Source organism: Pleurodeles waltl, chromosome 7 (genome assembly GCF_031143425.1).
Source record: "Pleurodeles waltl isolate 20211129_DDA chromosome 7, aPleWal1.hap1.20221129, whole genome shotgun sequence".
Classification (NCBI taxonomy): Eukaryota; Metazoa; Chordata; class Amphibia; order Caudata; family Salamandridae; genus Pleurodeles; species Pleurodeles waltl.
In genome coordinates, this window is record NC_090446.1 from 1,256,216,224 (window position 1) to 1,256,234,807 (window position 18,584).

Genomic DNA, 18,584 nt, shown 5'->3' on the forward strand with positions numbered 1-18,584 from the left:
TAAATGCATACATTTAGGTTGTATATTGTTATATTTGCAGGTTGCGCCTTCTTATGATTCAATGAGTCAATGTGCCAGTACAAAGGCTTGTTTTAATATCGAGGTTGAAGGTTCTAACTTCAGCTGGGCCTATTGAGACGTTCATTCATTCGAGGTTGATGAAATATGTACCATTGCATGGGATTGCAACAAGCATTTATTCTAACAACTGGTATGTGTGTTATTAAGGTTTGTGAATTATTCACAGTAAATGTAGTTTAATAATCTGGAAATAGAGATAAAAAATTTAGCGCCTAAAAAGGAATTTTTTTTTTTTTAAATAGAGTGAATTATTGCAGGTTAGAAGGAAAACAGGAAGGCCTACTGTCTTTGACAGATTCAGAGTGGCAGAAGCTAGGAGAGCTACAGAGGCTGGCTCAATTCAGGCTGCTGAGATGCTATCTTTAGTTTTCCCATAAACAATGGAGGAGGCTGTCATGTTGACACTTGTGACCTTTTAAATTAGGGCCTTGTCTCTGTGAAATGCAGAATGACCCTATGGGCCTCTAAAAGTGGGATTTCTGGTTTCTCCAGAAGAACATCAATACAATTAAAGAAATTAATTCCAAAGGGAAAATATAAAAAAAAGGGGTTTCTTCTAAAGTCTCAACATCATGTTAAATGCTCTGCAGAACTGATACATTTGTGTCTCCGCTCTAAAAAAATAAAATGATGCCTGCTAGTTGCTTTTATTTGACAGAAAACGAAGTGTTGCATTAAGTCTTAGACAGAAAATAAGATGCAGCCCTTTTCTAAAATTTTGAAGGCTACATGCCTTAATGAGAACGATTTACCAATTAAGACTTATTTTTCACAGTGGAAATTGTAGGTGCCAAATTATTATGGAGTGTCAGTGTAACAATTTTTACTTTTAGAAAGGTAAAACTAAGGTGGCTTGATGTTGCAAAGTAACTGACAAGAGGGTAACAGTTAAGTAATGGAAGATTATTTTCGTGTATTTGGTCCTATCATGAATTGTTCTTGCTGGTCCTGTATGTTAGAAGAGAAACAGTAAAGTTATATTTGACAGCAGATTTCCATTGCCTGGTGATCTACTGTCAAAAGGAGGGTAAGGATTTTAAACCTGACAAATTAAACAGGCCCAAATATTGGGTTTTGGGCTGCAGGTTTACAGTGCATAAAGTACATGACATGGTGTTGTGTGTCACCGCTTATTCACACATGCTATTTTTTGTCTATGCTTTTTGTGCTTGATACACAGCAAGTATATCTGATAGCTTGACGTTTTGTGCGTTTTTTTTTTTTTTATTTGTTTTTTTTTTGCATGTTTGTTGCTGCTTTTGATACTATTACAAGCTCCCCTGTGTTGTGAGGGGATGGTCATGACGATGCCCATCGCTACGCAACAGTTGGTTGAACTTGTTCTGGTTACTAAATTCCACAGATAATGATATTTCATGCTGTGAACATAAGAGACAACACTTCACCAGTGCATGTCTATTTGGCTATAATGGTATTGAAGGAAAATAAAAAGAGATATACAGGATCAAAGTGTGTCACCTGCAGTTAGTCACGTTACTGCCCCTTCCCTTAAAGGAACAGGCAGCCCTACATTTATGTAGCCTTGATTGGACCTAAGGATGAAATTATAGATCTGTGACTCAAGGTGGCCTAATTTCTATATTACATTAGTTAATGATGTTCTGTTTCCTAAGTAGCATATGGCTTTTGTTCCTTAAAAGAAAACCAGGTTTTCATTTTTTCCTGAAGAAGGAACTGAAACATTAGCTAGGAGTACCGTATATGGTGTAGTCACCAACGGTAGAGTTAAAATTTGTGTAACTTTGGCCTTTGTGTATCACCCGTACTCTCGGTGTTGTGTCACATGCCTGACTATCACCCAAATAATTTTTTTGTTCTTCCTGTAGATTTTTTTCTTTTGTTACTTCCCCTGACCAATGTCGCATCATGCTTAGTTATTGAGATTTTAGCTATGTCCTAGTCCCATTTCTCTTTTTCAAATTCCTTTCACCAGTCAGACCTTTTATTATTATTGATGTATTGTTCAGGTTCACATTTCCAGACTGCAGTGATGTACCAGGGACCCCCATGTTATGTATAATTCCCTTTGGTATGACCAGACTGGTTTTCAAGAATTTGCCTTAGGCCTGCTTCAATGTTTTCCAGCCTGACTGTCAGGATAGCGGTAGACTGGTTAACTGACTCAATATTATAGTAAGACAAGTTTTCCATCTCAATAGGAGTTATCTTATGTTTACCTTTTTCAACATGACGAATTTTCAATGTCTATTTTAATTTGGTTTTCGGTTCCCTTCGGTTCCCTTCTGTTCCTGCTACTTTTTTTTTTTTTTTTTGGTGGGATCAGATGTGTCCTAATCATGCAAATATCAGGACCCTCTAGTTCTTGTCTTTTTGTTTGCACATTTGACTATTAGACTGTGTATTGCATAGTGCACCTGATGCACAGTTTTTAAAGGAAGGTTTCTACATGTCCCTGATAATCGGTATAATGTGATTTCTCTATTGAGATGTTCTAAGATAAGGAGGAACACCTAGACTTAATCATTGAGGAAAATATGTGTTTACCCCATTAGACAATGCCACTGTGTGAGGAAATCCATTCAGATAGAATTCTCATGTAGCTATAGATGGCAGAGAATAATGGAGAGAACCCAATTAAAGATGCTAGAGACCCTGTTTTGCCCTTCTGCCTTTGTCTTTGTATTTTATGCCCATGGTGTATGGCTACTCCTTTGAAGATTGCAGACCACCTGCTTGCAGTCCCCTTGTTAAAAACCATGAACTGTTTTTGTACTAAATTGAAGGGAACTAACAACTGTGGCACATTTCCTACGTCACTAGATTCTGCGGGTATCAAGTCATAATAACCTGCAGGACATTGATTTAAGCCTAATTCCCATCAGTGACAGCTACAGATGAAAGACGGACGTTTTGGCCCTACAGTCTCAGCACCCAGAAAGTAGCAAAGCTGGACAGCGATCGCCAGCGCATGGTATCGTACTTGCTCCATCAGACGGCGTTGGACATCACAAAACCAAAGTTTCAGTGTAAAAGAGCTAAAGAGAAGGATTCCTGTTGTTGATGGCAGAGCTGTTTTGAGGTTTCATTTCTCTACCTGTCATGTGCTGGTAACCTCTGACAGTGTGCAATCCCTTGAGCCCCTTGGCCTGAGTTTTAGCCACACACCCCCTTTTCTTTGCTCCAACGGAAGAAGGGCAGTGCACCGGAGATTTCAAGTTTGGAAAAAGGCACTATATTGTGGTGCCCATGAAAGAGCAGCTTGAGCGTCCTCTGACATTAAACAATGAGTGTTGGAGTCTGAAAGTGCTGCTGAGCTTGAGCTATTTCCCAATTAATGCTGCTTGGGTCTGCACGAGATGATTTGTGCCCTTGATCAATGAAGAGCACATTGTTTGTAGTGTCTGCCACAGAGGAGAGACACTGGTGCATTGCTTTAAGACATTGAGACTTTCGAGTGAGCTGTGGGTGTTTGCCAGGAGGGCACTCCAACTAATCAGTACTTTTCTCCTGAATTGAGAGGCCCATGCGAAAGAAAACAACAAAAGAAAATTTGATGGACAATAGAAGCCTGCCAGAGAGGCTTTTTGAACGGACTCTGGGCATAGTTGGTTTCACAAGAGGTTTCCGTGTGATTGTATAGACTAGGTGTTAGGAGACTGATTGTTTTGCTGGCATTGTTTTAAAGTACTATTCTGTTTAGTAAAAGCAGAATAAAGTCAATTTTCTGTGGAAAGAGTACCCCCTTTTCACCTTAGAGCATTGATGAGAGTCACCACTGTTCCACCTGAACATACCAAAATTACTGAAATGCAGAGGAGCCCTAAAAATGTTACTAGATAATTTTAGGATTTGCTTTTTGGTTAGGGTTGTGAAAAATTATTATTTCATTTGTAATAGTGGTCACTACTTTCTCCCGTTGTCTATATGTTCTTAATAACGTGTTTTCTAGTGTCTTTTAAACATGACGTTGTCATTTATGGGTGGGATTGTTTTTCTCTACTCAATTGACTTCTGCACCCACTTCCCAACCTATGTCTTTTCCTACTATTGTTTCTTTGCACTCTTTTCACCCTTTTCCTGAACATGAGCAGGTTAGAAGATCAGAATTCGTAAGCAATTCTTTTGTACAGCTTCTGCATCAACACTAGTTAGTAGTGAACATCACTAACTGTTGGGTGTGTGATCTTATGCCACTTACTGCAGATAGAGGTATTCCTTACTTTGTCCTGCCATATGTGGCCTCTGTGTTACATCATGCATAAGGAAACCTGCACCAAGAGACGAGCTAAATACTAGGATGATGTTACAGCAACATCTCAACGACTTTAGAAACATAGACCTGGACTCAGATTAGCATGAGAATAGGTTTATTGCCTATGTAAGGGAAAAAGGAGGGTTTGTGGTTCTAAAAATTCTGGACCCATGTAATTTACTTTGCCACAGCAGTACGATTTTAGTATCAAAAGACCGATAATGACTAGTACACTAAGCATGAGCATTTTCGCTCAATTCCAGCAGCGTTTTCGTCTCGAAATCGCCATTTTCGTCCTGCACTCGTGGCTCCCATTTTATACACGGCAGCCATTTTTAAAAGTTGCCCTCACATAGGCTTATAATACAGTCAGATTTGATTCCAAGGACACGTACACCTTGATTGACTTTTCTCTGACCTGGGCAAGCTGGAACCATTGCCTCAGGCCAAACCTGTTTGGTCAGTCCCTCTCCCAGTGGCCGAATCAGATAGCATCAAGGCACACCATGCCATTAAACCCTTATTATCGCTCACACACCCTGCCTAATTTTGCTCACACCTGCACCTGCTCTTTTCTTCTTCTTACTTTACGAGGGGGAGGTGCCCGTTTTTATTGGGGGTCCACACTTATCTGATGTAAAATACTAGGCCTTGCCGGGTAATTTATTATGGGTTGGATAACATGAAATATGAGGTTCATCATGACACTGTTTTTTCCTTTGTAGTGAAAACATGTGAATGACCAACCAAAATGTCAAGAATGTTTGCCTGAAGCTTAAAAAACTGTATATAAGGAAACCTGACTTTGCATTTAAACACAGTCTCCTGAGAACATACAAACCGTGCTGTTGTACTTCTAGGACGCTTGTCACTTGGTTGCAGCCAATAAATTCGATCTTTGACTTCACCTAGAAGACTCTGAGTTTCTGTGGTCTGAATCAGGAAAGTACCCGAGGTCTTTGGGTGTACCCTGGCACCACTGGGTTACCGGATCAGTACCGGTTCTGAAAAGCCCAGTACCTCAAGCCTCAGGGAGGAAACAAAAGATGGAGCACAGGGAGGTAGGCACAGCAGCAGGCCAGCACAAAGGGGATGCAGACAATGGCAGTTCCTCCAAGTGACCTAGCAGGTCACAGGTCAGCACAGCAGTCCAAGGCGGTTCCTGGTGAGTCCCTCCAGCAGCATTCTGTTTCCAGTTACAAGCATGTGAAAGTCCAGAGTGTTTTCAAATTGTGGGGAAAAATCCCCTGTACTTATACTCAGTTTTTCAAAGGTTTAACAAAGAGGGGGAGAGGAGGTTCCAACCAGTTACAACTGGTTCCAGGAGTGTCCCCTCTCTCCTCCAGCACAGGCTCCAGACATCAGTTGGGGGTAAACAAACCCTTTGTGTGAGGCCAGGGCACAGCCTTTACAGATTTCCCCGCCTCCCCTTCTCTCAGCTCAGGAAGATCATTCAAACTGTAGATGCACCTCAGTGACACCTCCACCCTCCCTGTGTACAGGCTGTCTTAAAGGTACGCACAAAGCCCAACTGTCACTCTACCCAGATGTGGATTGCAGTCAAGCTGCAAAACACCAGTGGCATAAGCACAGAGAAATGCTCACTTTCAAGAAGTGGTATTTCTGTAAAGATAATGAAAAATCACCAGTAAGCAGCATTTTTTCACTATCATTACTAAACATGTCTACACTACCCCTCATAAATCAGACAATACCCCCTAGACATAAGGCAGGGAATTTCCAATGCAATCCCATAAGAAGAAACCCAAATAGGCTGTTTTCACTACCAGGACAGGCCACACAACCAGGCACATGTCCTGCCTTCTACATACATAGCACCCTGCCCATAGGGATAGCTAGGGCTTACCTTAGGGGTGTCTCACATGTAGTAACAGGGGTGCTCTGGGTCTGGCAAGTAAGTTTAGATGCCAGGTCCCTGTGGCAGTAAACTGCACATGCAGGCCCTGCGTTAGCAGGCCTGAGACAGGTTTGAAAGGCTACTTCTCTGGGTGTCGCAGCAGTGCAGCAGGCCCACTAGTAGCATTTACTTCACAGGCCCTGGGTATAGGGATACCACTGTACAAGGGGCTTAAGGTAAATTAAATGTGCCAATTAGGTATAAGCCAGTCATACCAACTTTTAGAACAGCAAGAGGTTAGAAAAATAGAAGGAAGGAGGCAAAATGTCTGGGGATGAATCCGCAAAAAGGCACAGCATGACCCGGGGTGGGGGGGAATGCACCATGTTTTAAGAGCAGCTATATACTTGCCCAGCCTCCATCAATTATTCTACAACACAAAGGAAGTGTTCATATGACATATTATTTAACTTATATGTGAGCTAAACCAATTTCTTTGCCCATAGTAGCACTACATCTTCTGAGAAGGGCTATGTTCTATGCACTGCAGTAAACTGCTTTTTAAATGATTGCTCTGGATGAAAGTGATTCCTCCTTCTCCTGACACATCTGAGCAAATCACAGCTACCCTCCTATACAAAGCATAAACTTATATGGTGAGGAACAAACGGAAGCTAGTAGCACCGGTGTTGCCATTGTTTTATATATTTCATGTTTTTTACAGAAACACCTGAACAAGACTGGAAAATACACAGAATGGTTTCCACAGTAGCAGTTTTGAAATAGTCCACTTATTCACTCCACTAAACAAATGAGAATAAAAACAGAGTCAATGCAAACAATAAAAAAGACGCAGCAATTAAGTACCATGTGTGTTGAATATCGAAAGAGAGACACAACAAAGGCAGCCAAATTGAAAAGACTGTGCACCTTGTAAGGAAGGAAGGGATAGAAAAACCGTAGCAATAGAAGCACATTTTTGTCTCTGACCACAATGTACAGAACGTTTCAGGAAAGCCCATTTCAAAGGACAGAGGGAGGCCATAGGTAACCCATTCATCGGGCCTTATTAATATCACTATGTGAGAGCACCCGTTTTTGAACTGCAGATGAAAAATCTCTCGGGGAATGCATGTGTTGGATTCATTTAGAAGGTGTAACTGATATGTTGCAGTAAGTAAAATATATTTCAATTGCTCTTGACAATACAACCATTACCGATAGTCAACACTTCTCCTTATAAAATATAAATACGATTAAGGGTGTTATTAAGAGTTAAGCAGAGTGGGACATCTGTCAAACGTGTGGTGGCACTGTCATCAACGCGCTCTTAATAAAGGGGATGAGACTTCCACCACTTTTTCAGATGTCTCTCATCCACCACTGTAAATAATCCCTCAAGTCTGCATATACATACATAACGCTGTAGTTTAAAATATATGTGTCGCCACAGTGAGCCCACTAAATAGAAATTAAAAGGCCAAAAACTGAACACAGCACACTTCTTTGAACATAGGAAATACTACACTTTCTCAGTCTTAGTAAACCTGGGGAGATGTTGGATACATGAACCATGTTCTCCAGGTTGCAATTGTAAAGTCAGCATCTTTCAGTCTCAGAACCTATTTCCAGTCCCAATGGTCGCTAGAAGATCTAACTGGTAAAATAAAAACTTCATAAAAATGATTTATAGTGGGGTTTAGTTCCAAGAAAGGGCAGTATTTGCCCAAATGACCGGTCAGTGTGTATACCTCAACTAATTTGCGAGTTCTGCTTGCACACATGTACGCTTGCTTTACAAACAAGTCGAGAATTTAAGATAAATATTATTGATTTTTCACAAAAGAGAGTGGTGAGGAAAATGGCCACTTCTGCCAAATATAAAGCAATAATTCAATCTACAAAGAAGAATTACATGAAAAACAGAAGATTAATTCTATTTCAAATAAGTGGACGTTTGAGAAATATGCAGCAAGGTACACCTAAAAAAATGAGAAGTAACATTTAGGTGCTTAATATTTTCTATATGCACTGGAGAAACTCCACACCCATTATGTTTTACAGCACCTAAAAAGTGTACACACTGATGACCGCTGATTTACAGACGTTTTCAAAACGCTGGAATAAACGTAAAAAATCCACTGGAGACAGATAAAAATTGAAAACGGGTGAGCCTAGACATGGTTTAACCAGTGCTTAATTTGTAAATAATAAGGTGCCGGTGCTCAAAGCTCTCCTCTTAAACAGGCGGCTGCTGCAATTAAAAGTGCGAGCACATAATACGGAGGCAGCGTAATCCTGAAGCCATCTCGGGACTCTTCAATCCATTTACAGACACTCCCCCTTCAACTCACTCCTGCAGCTTCCTGCTTTTCCCCTTTCTGACGCTTTTTCGTTTTTCTCTTCCTCCCTCTTTCCCACGTGTCTTTTGCTCGCAGTAAATGCTTGAGACAGAAAATTAAGCGCCGGCCCTCAGAAATAAGTGCCGGTGCTCTGCACAGGAAACAACAAGCACAAATTAAGCACTGGGTTTAACATGTTTCTTTTCTGGAACACGTACCTGCTCACAGGTTTTTTCATACTCCTAATCATACTCTTGTGATGTGGCGTAGACACATTTTTCACTGCTGTTGTTACTGTAGGAGATTCTGAAGAAAACTTAGCTATGACACATGTCTCCAATGTAGTTGATGACTGCACACTTAAACAAAGAATTTGGGCCTCACAATTGAACACCGCAACCGCAATTTCATCAGCATGTGCCCTACTTTTCTAAAGAGAGTCTAAAGGGCGGATTTACGGAAAGTGGCGCTGCACCAGGTGCAGTGCCACTTTCCCTGCGCCCCATAGAGCCCCCCTACTGCCACCATGTGTGTGCCATATTTTAAATACGACACACCATGGCGCAGGTTAAGGGGCAATAGCGTCATTCAATGTGACGCTATTGATGTAGTCTGCAGGAGTAGCGAAAATGTTAGCGCTACTCCTGCAGAGTTCATAGGGACTCATTCTAAAGAAAGGAAGCCCCCGTTTAACACCTGCTCTGAGCAGCCGTCAAAAGTGCTGTAAAAAATGGTGCAAGGAAATCTAATAGATTTCCTTGCACTTTTTTTCAGACCTCCATAATTGGTGAACGCCCCCTTTGCATACATTATGCCTGGCGCAGGCATAATTTAGCTCAGAGGGGACATGCATTGTGCCATTCTGTAAACACGGCGTGGGGATTTCGGCCTGGTTGGGCCACATGAACGTCAAAAATAATGACACCAATGTGGCACAAGGTGGCACTGGGGAATTATAAATATGCCCCTTAATGTGCTAGTATTTGAGGCTTCAGTCACTCCCAAACCTTTATAAAAGAATATGTAGATTGATGCTCACCAGTCATCCTAGATATAACAATGTTCACCTCCGAATTAAATGACTGCATGGGATCGTGCCATTTGGGTTCATAGCATCTCTGGTGTGGAGTTTTAGGGAACAGAAGAGATTTTGAATCATCGATGTTCAGTACATCAATTCCCTGTTTCCCCTAAATGTGTGCATCACTTCTGTCAAAGGTTTACTGAACTCCTGGAAATGGTTTAGAACATGGTTTAGAGCTGGGTGGGATTTGGAACTCTTCAGTCTTCTTGAGAAATTGATTGACAGAGCTTGTGGATTTTTCTGCGTTTAGTAATTGATAAAGAAATCACAGGATCTTACCAGCTAACATTAAATTAATAAATATAGCAATATTTTTGGCATTAGGCTACCATTGTCCCTAAACAAATATTCTTTTTCAATGTATGCAAATATTCAAGCCTTTGGATGTAATCATATTTCCAGGACATTTTCAAACAAAAACTTTTCAAATATCCTTCATAATATTGACGTGTTGAACAGTATGTCTTAAAAAGTTCAAAGACATTTGATTACAGGGAGTGCAGAATTATTAGGCAAGTTGTATTTTTGAGGATTAATTTTATTATTGAACAACAACCATGTTCTCAATGAACCCAAAAAACTAATTAATATCAAAGCTGAATATTTTTGGAAGTAGTTTTTAGTTTGTTTTTAGTTTTAGCTATGTTAGGGGGATATCTGTGTGTGCAAGTGACTATTACTGTGCATAATTATTAGGCAACTTAACAAAAAAAAATATATACCCATTTCAATTATTTATTATTACCAGTGAAACCAATATAACATCTCAACATTCACAAATATACATTTCTGACATTCAAAAACAAAACAAAAACAAATCAGTGACCAATATAGCCACCTTTCTTTGCAAGGACACTCAAAAGCCTGCCATCCATGGATTCTGTCAGTGTTTTGATCTGTTCACCATCAACATTGCGTGCAGCAGCAACCACAGCCTCCCAGACACTGTTCAGAGAGGTGTACTGTTTTCCCTCCTTTTAAATCTCACATTTGATGATGGACCACAGGTTCTCAATGGGGTTCAGATCAGGTGAACAAGGAGGCCATGTCATTAGATTTCCTTCTTTTATACCCTTTCTTGCCAGCTACGCTGTGGAGTACTTGGACGCGTGTGATGGAGCATTGTCCTGCATGAAAATCATGTTTTTCTTGAAGGATGCAGACTTCTTCCTGTACCACTGCTTGAAGAAGGTGTCTTCCAGGAACTGGCAGTAGGACTGGGAGTTGAGCTTGACTCCATCCTCAACCCGAAAAGGCCCCACAAGCTCATCTTTGATGATACCAGCCCAAACCAGTACTCCACCTCCACCTTGCTGGCGTCTGAGTCGGACTGGAGCTCTCTGCCCTTTACCAATCCAGCCACGGGCCCATCCATCTGGCCCATCAAGACTCACTCTCATTTCATCAGTCCATAAAACCTTATAAAAATCAGTCTTGAGATATTTCTTGGCCCAGTCTTGACGTTTCAGCTTGTGTGTCTTGTTCAGTGGTGGTCGTCTTTCAGCCTTTCTTACCTTGGCCATGTCTCTGAGTATTGCACACCTTGTGCTTTTGGGCACTCCAGTGATGTTGCAGCTCTGAAATATGGCCAAACTGGTGGCAAGTGGCATCGTGGCAGCTGCACGCTTGACTTTTCTCAGTTCATGGGCAGTTATTTTGCGCCTTGGTTTTTCCACACGCTTCTTGCGACCCTGTTGACTATTTTGAATGAAACGCTTGATTGTTCGATGATCACGCTTCAGAAGCTTTGCAATTTTAAGAGTGCTGCATCCCTCTGCAAGATATCTCACTATTTTTGACTTTTCTGAGCCTGTCAAGTCCTTCTTTTGACCCATTTTGCCAAAGGAAAGGAAGTTGCCTAATAATTATGCACACCTGATATAGGGTGTTGATGTCATTAGACCACACCCCTTCTCATTACAGAGATGCACATCACCTAATATGCTTAATTGGTAGTAGGCTTTCGAGCCTATACAGCTTGGAGTAAGACAACATGCATAAAGAGGATGATGTGGTCAAAATACTCATTTGCCTAATAATTCTGCACTCCCTGTAGAGGCAAAAGAAGCATGCTCAAACACAAACATTCTGAATGCTACTTTGGATATTTAATATGATTTCATGTTATGTTATTAAAAAATTACCTCTGCATTGAAGTATAAAATCCATCCCATTTCATCATTTGGTCGCTTCGAGTAAGCATTTTGAAATACAATATCTTTTGCAAGTATTGCTATTGCTCGCATAATAAATGAAGCAAACAGATTCATATGAATATAATTCCTGGTACAATGAAGTCTCCTGTTGAAAACATAATATATGAGATTCAGCGCGTATATGGTATAACTAAGGATTTATAGCACTACCCCCACATCAATCAGATTTAACATCAGCCCATGTTTGTTTGTTTTTGTGTTGAGAGGAAACATTCTTTACACATACTAATGATCATAAACATCCATTGAAAGACATCAATTTCAATGGAACTGAGGAGCATACTTCAATGTGATATTGTCCCACATACTAGAATCCTCATTCCCCATTCCATGATTCTCAGAAACGTTAATAATTAGTAAAAAACTATATGAAGAACAAGTTGAGATCACAATTCAAGTTTATGGAAACTTGTGTTTGTTCTGCACAATTTGTAGTTTCTAATTTATAGCAAGCATAGACATTTCCATTCAACCTGGGGAATATTTATACCACTTTCAAGGTACATCCTTGCCACATTGTCAACATGTGATCCTTCAAACTACCTATTTCTATGGAGCCTAGCGAAAATCTGTTTAGACACCTTTGTTCACTACTGTGTTTATTAATAGCAACTATGGAACAGTCCTCTAGAACATCCATCCTTCTATGTCTGTTTATTGCTCACCAGAAGAGGCCTCTTCACTGTCACTAATTCATCATGGGTATAACTATTGTTTGCTGTGCCTAAACAATTTTCAGTGTCTTTCATACTCTGTCCATCACGATGCTGCCCTTATTAACACAACTATTTCTGAACATAGGAGATTGATCAAGGTATTATTAGTATTTTCTTCCACCTAAAAACTGAGAAAAATAAGTGATTTTTTTATTAACACCTAGTCTGAATGGATATTTAATCTATCAATGTTTGTAATAAAGGTGTTGCATTCCTGAATGGAACTGTACATCAGAATGCCCTCTAGATACTAAGGACACAGGTCATGAACAAAATAGACATAAATAGCAGGGATATGCATGTTGCACCACGATACATGTACAAGCAAATGAGTGTTAGCTTCTTATTTCTCTAATCATCCTCATCTAATATTGACCCAAAATGAAACATAGACTGACAATTAAAACATGACACATATAGCTTACATTGGGCAATTGGGATCACGTAGAAGCATGTGTTTGTAAGGGAGACTTATATAGGGCTTAGCTAAACATTCAGGAAAAACTAGCACGTTATATTCACTATGACACCGGCTAACATTGGGATGCTTAGGAAAGCTAGCCAGCGGAATTAGTAATTCGAAGTTTGTTCATCAGGCATTTTAGTAATATCAAATATAGATGATTTTAACTACATATTGGTTTCATATTTGAATAAAATTCATCAATTCTTATGTATTGCAATGCACAATGTCATACATATGGAGATCTTGAAATTTTAGATACAACACATTGATAACACATGGCATAGAGTGCCCTTCCTTTAATTGATTTAACCCCAGTTGACCATGGAACTTTCAGCATTGAAAACACATGAATGGAAACATAGATATGGTTTGCAGAACACGTTTTTCATTTGAATAATCTTTATGTAATGATGTCTACAGTACCTTCTCGCAGTTCATCCATACTCTGTCTAAAACCACCTATGTCTCATGCATCCCTAATCAAGTCATTTTAACCCACTTTAGGACTTAATTCATTATTTCAGTTATTCTCAAACTCTTTATATCACCATAGTATTCTTAATGAACCAACTTTCCTAAGACCCTCTCCTCAAACTTTGTATGAAGCAAATCAGTTTGTTGCAAGTTGCTGTGCTTTTATTTTCTTTCTTTCTGATATTTGGGTCCCGATTTCGAGTGGTGACCTTTCCGCCAGAGTTAATAAGAGTTTCCCGCTAGGTCAGCGGAACTTAGGTTTACGCCTGCTGGCCTAGAGGGAAACAGGCTACAGCATTGTCTCCGGCTTGAAATCGTGTCAACAGCAATTCTGTAGCCTGCAGGGTGCACCAGTACCCTTGCAATGTTCACTGCCTGGACACAGTGAACATTGCGAGGGTGCTGGCAAATGGGACCCCTGCACTGCCTATGCCAGGGCAGTGCAGGGCCTCCCTGGAGCCACCTGCACCCATTCTCTGTGAGCATTTTTATGAAACTGCTGGCAGTGAAGGGGGTCATAAACCCCAGGGCAGCGCTGGGAATAGGACCGCCAACACCTCCAGTCTGACCACCATCCGTGAGTCTGGTGGTCTAGTGACTACCAGACTCGTAATGACCACATTTATTCAGAAGGTTTTAACAGTACCAGGAGTGCCTGACAGACACTTCAGTATGCTAAACAATAGAGAAAACTGAATTTGTTGAAAAGCATGAGACAATATAGCAAGGTTGAAAAGACTGAGACTAGTTTACTCCAATAAGATGTGATGTGGGGGACCTTTATTTGTTTGTTAACCTTTGGATCATGAGGCATAAGTCAAAAGAAAAACTGAATAATTCAATTTGCAACATTTTAGCAAAGGGTCTAAGGGCAGATGGCTGCATCATACCCACAGGTTCATGCAATTTAAATGTTCAGAACCTAGAACTCTCAGTAAACTGTCACAACATTTGCATTACTTCAACACAAGGAGCTTGAAAAACATGACTACATGCCAAACCGTTGTGTAGCTATAGTCTTCTTTTCATCCTTGCACCATGGGATTCTATATTGGAAGATATATAATATAGGCAAATGTGTTTGCATATTATCTAGCACATAGTTCAGGCTATGGCTGGAGTGTGTTGGAGCAAACCTACTTCTAAACTCATCCATGTCCAGTGATGTGTTTGCTTCTTTTTTTACACAATATTATTAAACACACAACAGCTCATTGATGGAGTTGCCATATAATGTTGGTGTAGAGACTGTGCCCTGTTTGGCGTGTAGTTGATATATATTTCTCATTTCAAACACAGAGTTGTTAAGGCAAGACACACATTTGGTATGGCCGCAGTGTTTCATCAGGCTGAGAATCACCAACCACAAGGTGAGGCTTGTTGAATTCAGTGGTAACAGTGGAACACAAGCAGAGTTGCATTTCAGCACATCAGCGATATCATAGAGTTGGGTCTCAAGACTGTCACTGCTAGGCACATCAGCTGAGGCATATGAAGTGCAGGAAGAGCAAAATGTAAGCACCTCAATGGTGTGTTTTCAGGTGTGTCATTGGACAATAATCCTAACACATATGCTGGTTGCACAGCGACATATTTGAGCAGGTTTCTGATTCCGCAGTAAGCTGCAAAGAGCAATAGGAGTGTACAAAGGGATCACCATTTTCAGTAAGTTTGCCTAGCAACTACCTCGCACAAGCTAGAAATTATATTCAATTCTTTATGTAGAGTTTTGATTGATGGAAGAGAAACATGTTGCCAAATTTACTGAGAGATAGGAATGCAAATGAATGTGATAAACAACAGAACTTTTTGTAGGAAGTTTTTAGGTGTCACCAGCTGACTTAGAAACATGGTGTCAGGCACACCCATCATCAGGTGATCTCAAAATGTGCGTAACCTTATCTCATCTCTCATGTGTACATGGTGACAAACAGATCTTGAAACAATTAACAAACAGAACACTTCAGAGATGATAAACATGGGGACATGGTTTGGCAGTCATCTTAGATGGCATCTAGAAACAAGCTCCACATCACACCTAGCTTTTGGAGATGCTGGCACTGCTATTTGGCTCTATGAGAGCTTTGTTTCAAGCCAAACAGAGAGGAGTATGCCAAAGTGAGCATGGCATCCTCAATTCACTTGCCAGTGCTTCCTGTACTATGCTCTGGATGATGGTGTTCACTCCTGAGGCAAGCGCAAATTGCAATGGATATTCAGTAATGCATTTACAGCGCTGAGAGTGTAGAGAATTCCTCTCAAGAGACCTATAACGAAGTCTTATTTTAATACACTGAATTCATTTTTCAGCTTCTGTGACTGTAATTTTCACATTTCGAGATGTTATTTCTGAATATTTAAGGTGAGTGTTACACAATTACCTCTGGGTTTCACCACTGAGTGTATATTTTGTTTATAATATTTTTCTGTGTTGCTGCTTAGGAGAACTGCATGGCTTGAATAAAGAAACCAAAAAATAAACCTCCTTCACTCTCATCTGTGCCTTTGTGCTTGATGTCAACCATGTTTTCAATAGCAGCTACTTCAATTCTTTGTGAATTATTCAAAGCCTCATACTGCTTCTGCAACCAAGAGGCTTAAACAGGACCATACCACACGTAGCAAATCATCTCTCACCCATTCCCATGGAAATCTTATATGAGGAAATAACAGCACTGCTTCCTTTTGTGGAGGAAACTAATAAGTGCATCCAGAGCCTAGATAAGCAATTGTCTCTCACTGAAATAAGGGTTCTGGGGTGGAACAGAGAGTCAGTGACATTCAAGATGAAATACTTAAAATTACTTTATTGGAGTAGGAGGTAGCCTCATTGAAGAGGCAGTCAGAAGATTTGGCAAATAGGAATAGCTGGAAAGCATGTGGATTTATGGCCTTCCAGAAGAGACAGAAGGCACAGTCACTGTTTCATTTTCAGCTTCCTTTTTGCCTCAACTTGGCATTTTACCGCCTTTGGCTGGGCACACAGACTTGGTCAGCATCTAAGTTTATCAGTTTCTTCCTTCAGACCCAGGGGGATTATTATCCTGTTTTTTAAATTTAGAAATTTTCTCAAGCTTTTGAATTTAGCAAAAGCTAAGAGACAATTTTTGTTGTTGGACAGGAAGACGTTTTTCATTCAAGATATCACCAGAACGAGGGGGGTGTGGACTTAAGAAATAGGAATTTCTGGATTTTTGTCCATCACTCCACCTTCTAGGGCTTGCTATGAATTGTTCCATCCTTGCATCTTCAAAGTAACTTATAAAGATAAAACTACTACTTATGATGATCTAATGGACCTTAGGAATTTTTCTGTGAAGTCCAGCTAATTAAATCATGGACACATCAGAACCGTCTCAACAGCCTTGATTGTCCTGTCTGATGCATCATAGATAGTTGAGTTTTCACTTTTTGTGTCAATATGTTGTTTTGCTCTTGTTTTCACAGGGGACAATGGCCCCCTTCTTTGTATCTTAGACCCATGCTTTGTTGTTACAGACTTTTCCTCATTTCCAACATGTTTGTTCACCATTCAACCGGTGTTGGCATGTTATGTTCCATAGTTGTGCCATCTTCATTCTGTGTTATCACCACCCCATCCCCTCTTTTTTCATCTCACTAAGGTATGTTCTCTTCATTCTTCAAATATTTGACAAGCACTGTCTCTTTTCTCTCTATCTTATTTCCCTCGTCCTGTACTTCTTTTCCGCTCCCTCTTTGTCCCCCCCCCCCGGTTTTCTACTGAACTTACGGAACGTAACATGCTTGTATTGCTTTGTTCTGTATTTTGTTGTTTTCTTTTTTATTTCTGAATACCAAATACATTTGACATCTTATTTGAATTACCATTCAGAGTTCTATCATGGAATGTTAAAGGTTTTAATAATCCTACAAAAAAGACAGAGAGTCCTTCCACATTTTAGTCACTTTAAACCTGATTTGGTTCTTTCACAAGAAACTCACTTAACTGAACTTCAAGCATTTAAACTCAAACACAGGTGGATTAGTAAAGTTCTTCTCTCCCCTGCACATAGTAAGAAAAATTGTGTTATTATGCTCTATAACAAAAAACTGGATTGTACTGTTATTTCTCTTTAAAATGATGACACAGGTAGAAGGATTTATTTTTCCATTCCCACATTTTAAATAATTCATTAGTATCTGACTTTCCTTATGGTGACCCCCATTCTTTATTGGCAGCTGACGCAGACAATATTCTTCACTGTGTTTCCAACCCTGATCTCTCAATGCCAGCCTTATTAAATGAATTCTCTTTTTTCATCAGTCGCTGGCTATAAAATTAACACTGAAAAAACTGAAATACTCCCCTTACACAAAGTTTGTACCAAGCGTTCATTTGAGTTTGATTTACCTGGAATTCTTCCAAAATCAAATTCTTGGGTGCTTGGTTTACTTCCTCTGTCAACGAGATATTTCATATTAATCTTAAGGAAGTTTTATTCAAATCGGAATCCCTCCATTCAAGATGGAACCCTCTCTTCTTACCTTGGTGGGGTTGCTTAGATTCTTTTAAATTGGTCTTACCCATTATACTTTGTACAGTTTCTATGATGCTGGTCGAAATTCCCCTCACCTATTTTAGGAGACTTGGCTCTCTTCTCTCTTCTTTGTGGCAGAAAAAGAGATCTATAATTTCTTTGAGTAAACTGAAAATCAAGTGGAGGGAGGGTTTCACATCCATCATTTTCATCAATAACACAGTGGCTTTTGTCTTTGTCAGGCTGTTCTTTGGTTGCAAAAAATGGCTTCATCTATTTCTCTATTTTGGCTGGATATTGAGAAAATGTTCCTTAATCCTTTCTCTTTTTGAGAGACTATTTATTTTTCCTCATGTCTCTCTAGCATAACTCCCACAGTCATTTACCATACCTGTTTAATTGTGTCATCATATCTCCTTTAATCATCCAACTATTCCATACACTTTTTTGATTTACCCTAATGGCATAACAAACTTCTTAAGTCTAGAAATAGGCAGCTTTACTGAAGGTCATGGAAAGAACATGGTATTATTTGATCGCTTTCAGGATAATGATCATGTCTCCTTCCTCAATTGCAATTGAAATTTTAATGCCCCACTTGATTTCAATGTCAG

General features: G+C 39.9%; 1 protein-coding gene across 1 annotated transcript in view; it reads right to left on the reverse strand.

Annotated features, from left to right (window-relative positions):
- Window positions 1-18,584, reverse strand: part of GLP2R (glucagon like peptide 2 receptor) — a 754,367-nt gene that overhangs the window by 226,280 nt on the left and 509,503 nt on the right. Inside the window, exon 6 of the mRNA XM_069200419.1 lies at window positions 11,744-11,900. Coding sequence (XP_069056520.1) covers window positions 11,744-11,900 — 157 coding nt within the window. The remainder of the gene's footprint in view (window positions 1-11,743; window positions 11,901-18,584) is intronic.